General features: G+C 38.4%; 1 protein-coding gene across 1 annotated transcript; it reads left to right on the plus strand.

Moving 5' to 3' along the window:
- Positions 1 to 121: 121 nt before the first annotated feature.
- Positions 122 to 10585, plus strand: LOC118800326 (testisin-like). Its single transcript, XM_036560527.1, has 9 exons — positions 122 to 213; positions 3449 to 3516; positions 4569 to 4622; positions 4789 to 4836; positions 5618 to 5762; positions 6091 to 6266; positions 6508 to 6594; positions 9627 to 9784; positions 10007 to 10585. The coding sequence occupies exons 1-9, from the start codon at positions 206 to 208 to the stop codon at positions 10316 to 10318; spliced, it is 1056 nt and encodes a 351-aa protein (XP_036416420.1). The 5' UTR covers positions 122 to 205; the 3' UTR covers positions 10319 to 10585.
- The last annotated feature ends 48 nt before the right edge of the window (positions 10586 to 10633 follow it).

Raw genomic sequence — 10633 nt, forward strand, 5'->3', positions numbered from 1 at the left:
AGTATTGAGTCATTCAGATGTAGTGACTAACGGGAAGAGAATTAAAGTTCCCTTCCTGGGCTTGAAATACCTACCTACAAGTAAAGCAGGAAGGTGTGGCAAAACAGCGACAGCATCATCATACAGTTCCTTCGATTGCCGGGAGTGTGTGAGAATCGTTTTTTTAGCTTGTAATTTTTTATTTTACCAGTCTTTTTCATCAAAAATGTGGAGGTATGTAGTATTACTTTGCTTTCATAGGTGTGTCTTTCTTTGTTAGCATTCTCACATAGAGATTAATATTAGGATAAAATGTTCTTTTTAGGTCAGACTACAGTTCATCTGCCAGGGATAGCAGTCTTTACATGTGTATGTTTAAGTGTGGATGTGACCCACAGGCATTTATAAAAGAATCATAACAGAAATGGTCTCTCCGTTAGGAACGTCAACCTTCATTCATTTTTTAATGTTGGAACAGTCGCTGTAGATGTGAAATAAACCGCACCGACTGGTTGCATATAAGTGAATAGGTAAACGGTGGTACTTCGTTTGTCAAGATGTACATATGATCAGGCTGAAAATGGGCAAGAACATCCCTTCATTTCCATGCCAGTCAAGATGTCTACTGTTGATATTTTCAATCCATCTACATGTGACGTCCACAACAACATATTACGCTGAACTAGATGTGTCAGGAGTTCTTCATGTCTAACAAACAAGTTATGATAAGTAATTACACTGCCCGTGGTGGCAGAAGAGTTTGCGCTTTTCAGTGATGCCCGCTGTAGAAAGCTCTCGAAACACGTGATCTGTGGACCTCCGTTAACCAGCATTAACCAGTCTCCAGAATGAGTCGCTAAGCTCAAGACATGCTGCGCAGCCCCGATTTTAGCCCAGATTCTCAGTCTGGCCAAGTCTTTGCTGGTCGGCTCTAGTCTGCAGATGTTTGGGTCAGTCTGAGTCGACAGTTGGAGAGAAGGTCGAGTGGTGTTTGAGGGGCGCAGACTCTGACTTTTGGCCTCCTGATCGCGTTTCAGAGTGTCGGAGGTTATCAAACATGATTTTTGAGTGTAATCTAGTGTCAACTGATCAACGGCTCAATCTGAACGGATTCCTGCAACAGCCAATGAAAACTGAGAGTGTGAAAAAAGAAAACACAGCAAGTAAACAAAGAAAAATGGCAAAAGGTCTCTCATGTGTGGAGTAAAGCTTTTTAAATGAGCTGAGTTTAAGGCACGAGAACAGTCGAGTTTATGTATTTTAAAAGAACACCAGAGTGCTCACATTATTAAATAGGCCTCACTTAAACATGCTTACCAGCTGCAAACGGCAGAGAGAACAGCCGCGAGCCGCTCTTGCTTTGTTTATTTGGGTCTCCTGGTAACGGGAGACCACGAGAGTTCGCGCGAGTTCAGTTGAGCAGCAGCTGAGAAGCCGACTTTTCAAGCGATTTCACTGTCGCAGACAAATTTCCAATGTCGGAATAAAATCATGAGAGTCTTGTTAGAGTCGCGTCGCGCTCGCGTCATCTCGATCGTTTAGTGTAAGGTGGTCCTGATGGTGGTCTTAAGTCAGACTTTTCTCGTTCTGACGCTGCGACAAAATCAACCGTGTTTAATATTATCGGAAGTTTTAAGTCTTGGCTCATGCAAATAGCGATGCGCCATGGGCAGAGAGAGAGAGAGAGAGAGAGAGAGAGAGAGAGAGAGAGAGAGAGAATGTACATGAGAGCCTGAAATCTCTGTAAAAACGGCAAATCTACTCTACTTTAATACAATAATCATATTAACTTAAAATGCAAGCTGACTGCTTTAATATTCCAGGCTCACTGAGTGTAACAGTGATGTAAGGAAATGCACAGAGCACTTTCAGAATGGCGTTATTGAATCATCAATGTTTCTTTTTCCTTTTTTTTTGCTTCCTGTGTTTGTTTTTTATTGTTCAGTTCATGACACCCAGTCAGCAATGCTGAATCGCTGCATGTTGGGCTGATGTGTAAATCTTTATGCACATTTTACAGGTTAATTAAAAAGGTTCTGGGTGATGATCTGCCAGAGTAAACAGCTCTACAGTGAACTGAGCTGAGCGCCAGATCTTTACACACCCAGCCAACGTACCTTACCATCTGTACCACTATAGAGTGGAAGGAAAAGTGTTTATCTGCTTGTAAATTTCCACCAGGTGCATGATGGGAAATAATCTCAAAAATCTAGTTGCAGTCTTGTAAATAGTGACACTGCAGGATTCCTAGTTTTTGCAAAATCATAGTCTGTCGCGTGTGCAGTCATGTGTAGTACCGGAGGGAATTAAAATCCCTGCCCAGGCAAAGAGTACACATACACACCCACACACCCACACCCCTCACCCACACACCCACACCCCCACCCGCCCCCAAATATGTGGTTTTAATTCTGGAACACAATTTAATATGTATACACTACCAATAATCATGCAGGGTTGGTTATTAACTGATTTGTGAAAACTTTCACAAACACTATATTGAGTGATTTATGCAGTGCTACTCCCATTTTCCGGTGCAATAATACAGTAGTTCAGCTTTTGGGGGCAAATATAAAACATTAATGCATACAACTTTAATAACTGATCAAGTATAAAGATAAAAATTCAATCAAATTAACTTTCCTGATTTGTGAAATATTTCACAACTATTTTAAATGTCTATCAGCCCTTTATTAATCAGTTTAGGCAACAAAAAGCTGAATATTTGGAGGGTTGACTCTGAAACGCCATGTAGACAGTAGCAATGAAATTTCACTTGTTGTAGCTGTTATCTGATTTGTGAAAACTTAAATGTTTTCAAATATAAGGACTTTTGGGTTTGTTACATAAAAATAATGACTGTCATTGAAATGAATGCAACTGTTAAATAAAAAAGGATGAATAAAATAACAACCGAAAGTTGGAACACTGATTAAAGCTTGCTTTCATCATTTGGCATAATCAGTTTTTGAAGTTGTATGCATTGCTGTGCCAGTGTTTAACTAACTAGAATATATTTTACAGAGAAAATGTACACGTCATAGTATAAAACAATGAAAGTTTTCACAAATCATCTACTTCTTAAAGCAAGTGGAAAATGACATCATCTGAATTCATAAATCAGGACTAACAAAACGCACCAGGGTTTGCAGATGAACGTTACTGCATTACGGAGTTATAACCGATAGAAGTCTGGATGGCTGACCACAAGCCAACTTTACTGCGGAGGCTTACCGTAACCTAAGAGCACAGTTAGAGTTCTCATTCTCTCAGATCCAGAAGACCTGAGAGACAACAGAAGCCAGACTCAGTCGAGAAACACATAATCAGCCGAGAAACACATACGTTTGTTTCTGCTGATTGTTTATATGCTTTAAAAGCTCACAAGTAAAAATGATTCAAAAGTTATTTGATTTTAATTGCGAGGATATTACAAACTAATTTACACAAAGTGTTTTATCTTTAACAGTTTCTTATCAAGAATAACCCACAATTCAAAGGCACTGATCTCAGGACTGGTCATCATCCTTCTTCTAGGTAAGGTTTCACCTTTAACTATAATTTTATGCTAATATTGCTTGCTACATTGGCCAGGAATGGCCGTAATTGAATCTACAGCTTAAGAAAAACAGCTTGGCTCCATCGCTCAGACATATCTGCTAGGCCAAATTCTATACTGTTCTATTGCTAAATCCTGAACCTAAATGCTTTTATTGAAAGCTAATATTGAATGAATGAATGCTAATATTCTTGATGTTAATACTGTGTAATTGCAAAGAATGCTGTTTAAATCAACAGCTAGGTAGCATGTTAAGCATTAGCTTAGCTGTTCTTTCCAGATGTAAAATAATTGATATGTCTTGTTTTTAGATATAATGAGAAGGTTAATTTAAATAAATTCAATTCAGTTTGACTTTGTCATTTTTCTAATACAGGGTTGCACAGTATAACTAAACCCTGTCTTTCTGCTTCTCTGTGCTGTGATTAAAATAGATAAAAAAGAGACAATAGTGCAAAGACAATAGTTAAAAACACCAAGACAGTAGGTGCGTAGACAGTAAGTAAAGACATGTGCATCATCAGCAGCTGTAGGTCAGAATTCAGAGGTATAATTCAAAGTGCAAACTATAGTTACTATACTATAGTAAATAAACTATAATAAATATGTAGTCTTTGTAGCTTAGGTATCTATAGTGTGTATCAATATAATTGAATAGAACTCTACTCTACACTTCTCCCTTGAACAGTTTCTCCCAGTGGTGCCTTGTTTTTGTTCATGGAAAGTATGAAACAGTAGCAAAAACAAAGCAATTTATTGTGACAAAGACTTAAATGGCTTGAGTGCAAAATATTAGCTTTGCTTTATGGATATGTATTGTTTTGTTGATATATATTGTATGTATTGTTTTATTTACATCACAAAAATAACTAGACAATTGACTTCCCTCTCGTTTTTGGCCAGTTCTGTGTTGTTCCGTTGTGACTATTTAAAAAAAAAAAAGTTATGTATCAGTGTTTTAAAAAAATGTTTTGAATAATTTTAAAATTATTTTATTGATCTTGCATTTAATCTGCTATTCTGTGTCCAGTCTACTCAAACTGCAATTTATGGACCAAGCCTGATAGTCGAAGAATAACAGATGGTAAGTTTTTAGTTAACTAAAATTAAAACCTCCAGTCATAATAAATAAATGTAACAATAAAATTGTTTAGTAAACTTGCCCAGTGCTGATTGTTCAATTTCAGACTAGTCAAAAGCTTTTTCAGCCTAATGTTATATTGAAACATGCGCTTGTTCTGAAACAACAGAAGGCACACAGGAACGTTGCACATGGCCTTCAAGATCAAAAGCTTGCTGTAAGTAATTGCTGACATTATTGTCAATTGTTCAGAAATGTTTTCTTGCTGTAAGAACATTTTATGGACACATCAAGAAAAACTGATTACAACACGTTACGTTCTCATTTCATTAGTTAATTTCCAAAGGGATCTTGCATACACATGGATGTGATGTTCATTATGGATTTCTGCTGGCCATGTGTGAGATCACAAATTCCCGCATATGTAATAAATAGTAACTGTGCTTTTGTATGACTCTACTGAAATATTTGTAACCCCCAAAAAGAGTCACACTGTAAAAAAGGACTCCTGCTCTAGAATCTTCATCATTTCAGACCACAGAGCTGCTCTTGTCTGGATATCTTTGTGGTGGTGGTCCGTTCTCAACCTAGCAGTTTGGCTGATCTGTGTGGAAGCACACTGCTGTGTCTGATACACTCATACCTGCACCACACACACTACCATGTCAGTGTCATTGTTGTGCTGAGAAAGGACCACCACCTGTAGAATATCTGGTCAGTGGTGGTCCTATAGTGATCCACCGGGGTGGAGGGAGCAGAATAATTGTGCACCAACAAATGGTCTACATTCAGTAATTGTAACCCGACAAAGTACACCTGTGTGTTCACTATATCTGATAAAATGATCAATGACTATATCTAATAACTAAATGGTTAAACTGGATTTATACTAATAATCATTAAATGTATTTTAATCTTTACATTTTCTGCAGCCTAAGGCAGGTATATTTATGCATTTTTAATCTGATGTGAGCAAGACTCTCCTTTTTGTTCATCAGATGGACAGAAAAGGATAATAAATGGCAAACGGCCTCAGCATGAAAAATGGCCTTGGTTTGTCAGACTGCAAAATGGCAGTGCTGGCTGTGGGGGCTCTCTTGTGGGTGACCGTCATGTGCTAACAGCAGCCCATTGCTTTGACGAGTATGTATCACAATTGCCATATCAGTATTTCATCTCTTAAATTATCCTGTGTATAATTATAGATTTCTCGAAAAATTGAAGTGAATTAATAAGAATCTTATACTTTCATTCCATTAAACTTCAAATGGTGTATTAGTGCAATGCAAACAGTTGCACTGTTGTCCCTTTCTAACACATACATGAAGCTAGAAATTTGAGCATGACACAATGAAACTATTAGACCTGTGTAATGAATTTTGAAATGAAGTAATCCAGTTGATCAGACTGTTAATAAAATAAAAAAGTAAAAGCAACTTGTACTTCACATGTTTTTAACTTGATTTTGCAGTACGGGCCCAAATGAGAATGACTGGCAGGTGTATCTTGGAGTGGTCAATCGAAAAGAACCCTCCAAGCCATACAAAGTAAAAGAGATCATCTTACACCAGGCCTATGATAAGGATAGCATAGTTTTCAGAAACGATATTGCCTTGTTGACACTCAGCCAGCCCGTCCAGTTCTCAGGTTAGTCCACTCATGCCTTATCAAACTTGCATTATGCCAATTTATTATTTTTCAGTCAGACTGATGTATTATTTTTCATAATTGTCTTATTGGATGTGAAATTACACCAAAATGCAACACTTTCTGAGCTAGTGTTAGTGCAGCACCTGTAATGGTATGACATTAAATGTTGTGATTTCCTCATGCGCCTGATTTTAGAGCTTTACAATTTCATGTAAATATTCCGTGTTATGTCTTGTAGAAAATATCCACTCTGTGTGTCTACCACGTCCTGACCATCTTTTTCCTACTGGAACAAAATGCTGGATAGCAGGATTTGGGAAAACCAGTAAGTCTCTCTCTTTCTTCTCTCCGTATATGTGTGTGCTACAGTACACTTTAATCTATTTATCTATTTAGTCCATGTAGCCCATTTCACCCCCTAAAACACATACTTATCTTAATATTAATGCTTATTGCTTAATAACTGCCATAAATTATTCAGTAACTACACTCTTGAAAATAAAGGTGTCAAAGCTGTTGATTAGAGTGATGCTATAGTAAAACCACCTAAAGCAGTGGTTCTGAAACCAGTCTTCAGGGACACCCAGGTAGCCTGCAGTTTTGCTCTATTCCTACGTCTTATAGGTTGGAGAAAATATTTGGCCTGTCTGGGGATTGCAGAAAGAAACTTACAATGGATGGTTCTGTAAAAAGCCAATTTTGTACATGAGATGTGCGAGTGCGAAGAACCTTGTTACGACCCGGTCTAGGGTCAGGCCGTAACAGAGAGTGAGAGTCGGCTCTCTCCCCAGACCTGCTGCCAGACCAGACACCAGACGCCATTTAAACCAGAAAATGACAGGTTTATTTTCTTCAAAGCTCAGACAAGTTGAGGTGATGGCTTCAGGGACGAGCACTCGCCAAAATAACAAACAAAACAACTAATGATTTCATACTTACTAAACTAAAAACAAAAGAAACAAAAGACATATAGGCTACCCTAACGCCCTACCTTAAACAGGAGAAAAGGTAACCAAAACAATATGGCACCCGTCCCCTACTTTCCCCAAGCTCTCAAAGCATAATCGAACAGTCACAAAGCAAAGCAGACAGAAATGATGAATGCCAGGCTGGTCTGGACAGGTGTTCTTCCAGGTCGGGTCAAAGGGGAAAGAGCCCTGAACGTCTCTCAAGATGGTGGCTCGGCGACCTCTTATACCTTTGTGCGCCCCCATCTGGCCAATCATGTACCTGCACATAAGGGGACACACAACAGGGGAAAACACAAAATGCCAACACAAGGCACATAAAAGGTATATTACAACCAGGGGTCGTAACAACCTGGATTTGTATGTGCAAGCCAAGAACCATTTAAGAACCTTTATTTGATTGAAAATAGTACAAAGACAACATATCCGCTGTTGAAACTGAGAAATTTTATTGTTTTTTGAAAAATAATTGCCCATTTTAAATTTCATGGCAGCAACACGTTCCAAAAAAGTTGGGACGGGGGCCTGTTTACCACTGTGTTTCATCACCTCTTCTTTTAACAGCACCCTGTGAGCAATTAGGAACTGAGGAGACACTGCTGTAGTTTTGAAAGTGAAATGTTTCCCATTCTTACTTGATATAGGATTTCAGCTGCTCAACAGTTCAGGGTCTCCTTTGTCATATTTCTCTTTTCATAAAGTGCCATATTTTCTCAGTGGTGACAGGTCTGGACTTCAGACAGGCCAGTTTAGCACCCTAACTTTTTTACTACAGAGCTGTGCTGTTGTAATACATGCAGAATGTGGTTTTACATTGTCTTTACATTGTCTTGCTGAAGTAAGCAAGGCCTTCCTTGAAAAAGACGTCGTCTGGATGGCAGCATATGTTGTATATGAAAAAACTTGTATAGATATCATTCAGCTTTAATGGTGCCTGCACAGATGTGCACGTCAACCATGCCATGTGTACTAATGCCCCTCTATACCATCATGAATACTGGCTTTTGAACTGATAACAAGCTGAGTATCCATGATTTCCAAAAATAATTTCACATGTTGATTCGTCAAACCTTTTCCACTTTGCCCCAGTTCATTTTTTATGAGCTCGGGCCCAGAGAAGGTGGCAGCGTTTCTGGATCCTGTTTATATATGGTTTCTTCTTTGCTTTTTAGAATTTTAACTTGCATTTGTGGATGCAGCGACAAACTGTTTTAATAGACACTGTTTTTCAGAAGTGTTTCTGAGCGCATATAGCGATTTCCACTACAGAATCATGTCTGTTTTTAATGCAGTATATATATATATAATATATATATATATATATATATATATATATATATACACTGATGGTACATAACACATTTTCATGACTTATTTCATGTAAACTTATAGGGTTGGAGTTTATAACACAGTTTCATAGTAGTGAATGTTTAATGTCTGATGGGAAAAAACAGTTGTTTGTCAAGCTAAATGCTAATAGCGAGTTGCATCTCTACTCACCAGTAAGCCTTTCAGAGTGACTGTGAGCTGAACCAGGACAGAGTCATGATACCCCATTTAACACTCTGGCCTGACTGCATGTCTTATGAGGAAATCCACACCGACATGACGAGAACTTGCAGACTTCACACTGAAAGGACCGTAGATAGCAAGTAAATGAGATATCCTCATGTGCTTGCTGACCGATACTGTTTTTGTAGCAAGTTTGTTTTGGCTCTTTGATTCTTACTGCCAGTGTATTTCAGGCACTGGCCTCAACTAGTCAACTGCTGCCCACAGAGCCCACTAGCAGATTTAATATTCAAAATTGTGTAAGACCTACTTTGTTAGCAGTGTCAGAAACATGTCATGGAACTATTTTGGCTTACTATACAGAACCCTTTTTGCTATACCATAGAAGTGGATTAAAATAAGACACTGGATAAATAAGTGAATAGGGTAGCTATTTGAAAAGAATTGACAAATAAGACATGATCAGTTCTCAATGTCCAACGTCCATCACTGCTGTAGAGGAGTTTGATTTTACAGTAACAGTAGTGAGAATTTCAGAGTGGATTTTTCTGAGAAAGTAAAAGTGGGAAACCTGGAACACTGGGCAAAATTTCTGTTTTGTGTGTTTAACTAATTTTTGTGATTACTTAATTGTCAGTGCATTGTAGCATTTAAAGGAAATATTACAACATATTGTTCTATGGGTAAAACCCAAGTGAAACATTTTAGAAGCTGCTAAAATAACTGCTACGATAAATGTTATTTAGTGACTCATCTAGTGTTTACAGGAATTTTTTCCTTGCAAAATGCTTTTTGTTTTGGGTCTATGTAATAATATAATAATATCATGCCATGCTTATTAATATGTATGTTTGTATGTGTTTATCTTTTATGCAAGTGATAGATAGTACAGTTCCAAGCTCATCTTACTTGATGGAAGCGGATGTGAAAATTGTAGAGCGAAGCGAGTGTAACTCTCAGGATGTCCACAATGGCAGCATCCTTCAGAGCATGCTGTGTGCAGGAGATCCAAACGGAAGCCAAGACGCTTGCCACGTGAGTCAGACACACACACACACACATACACACACACACACACAAACACACATACTTCATTCTGGCTGTCATTTGTAAAAGTTTGTATGCTTTAGAATACAAATTGAATTGACAATTAATTGTATTCAGTTTTTCTGAAACTCATTTCTGACATGGCATGTGATGCTTGTACTCTCACTTTTCACATCTTACCACCGTCTCTCTCTGTCTCTCTTTTTGCAGGGGGACAGTGGGGGTCCTTTGGTGTGTGAGGATCAGGAGGGTCTGTGGTATCTTGCGGGAATTATCAGCTGGGGAGTTGACTGTGGGAGGCCAAACAAACCAGGCATCTACACCAATGTATCACACTTCTCAAAATGGATAGACGAAAAGCTGAATAATGGCTTTCTGTCTTGGGTAAACACATCATGTACAGTTTCCCCTTGTTCTTGTGTCTGCTACTTGCTCTGTTTTGAAGCCATGTGCTTTCTGCCATGTGCTTGTGTTTTTGTTTTGGTTCTTGTGCTCCGCCCTTTCCCCCGCCTTCCCTATTAGTATCCTCACCTGTCCGTAGTCTGTCTCCTCCCTCTCCCAGGTGTTCCCCATTTGTTGTATCCTTTATCTAGCCCTTTGTTTCAGTCAGTGTTGGTCTGGTCTACTTGTCACTGTGAATGCATTTTCATTCTTGTGTACAAAATAATATCATTGGAACATTACTTGCACTTAGTGTAAGGTCTTAATACACTTAACAACCATCCATTAAATGTTTGAAATTGACACTGTGAAGTGCATAGTATTTAAATTACATCTATATGGTTCTTTGCTGTGTTTTCTCATGGCTTGTTATGACATGAATGATTCTTTAACTCC

Source organism: Colossoma macropomum, unplaced genomic scaffold (assembly GCF_904425465.1).
Source record: "Colossoma macropomum unplaced genomic scaffold, Colossoma_macropomum, whole genome shotgun sequence".
Taxonomy (NCBI): domain Eukaryota; kingdom Metazoa; phylum Chordata; class Actinopteri; order Characiformes; family Serrasalmidae; genus Colossoma; species Colossoma macropomum.

What these genes read in the sequence shown, in the direction of transcription:
- LOC118800326 (XM_036560527.1), top strand. An exon ending in CCAGCCCGTCCAGTTCTCAG is followed by an intron (nt 6,267 to 6,507) that starts GTTAGTCCACTC and finishes TATGTCTTGTAG; the next exon opens with AAAATATCCACTCTGTGTGT. An exon ending in AGCAGGATTTGGGAAAACCA is followed by an intron (nt 6,595 to 9,626) that starts GTAAGTCTCTCT and finishes CTTTTATGCAAG; the next exon opens with TGATAGATAGTACAGTTCCA.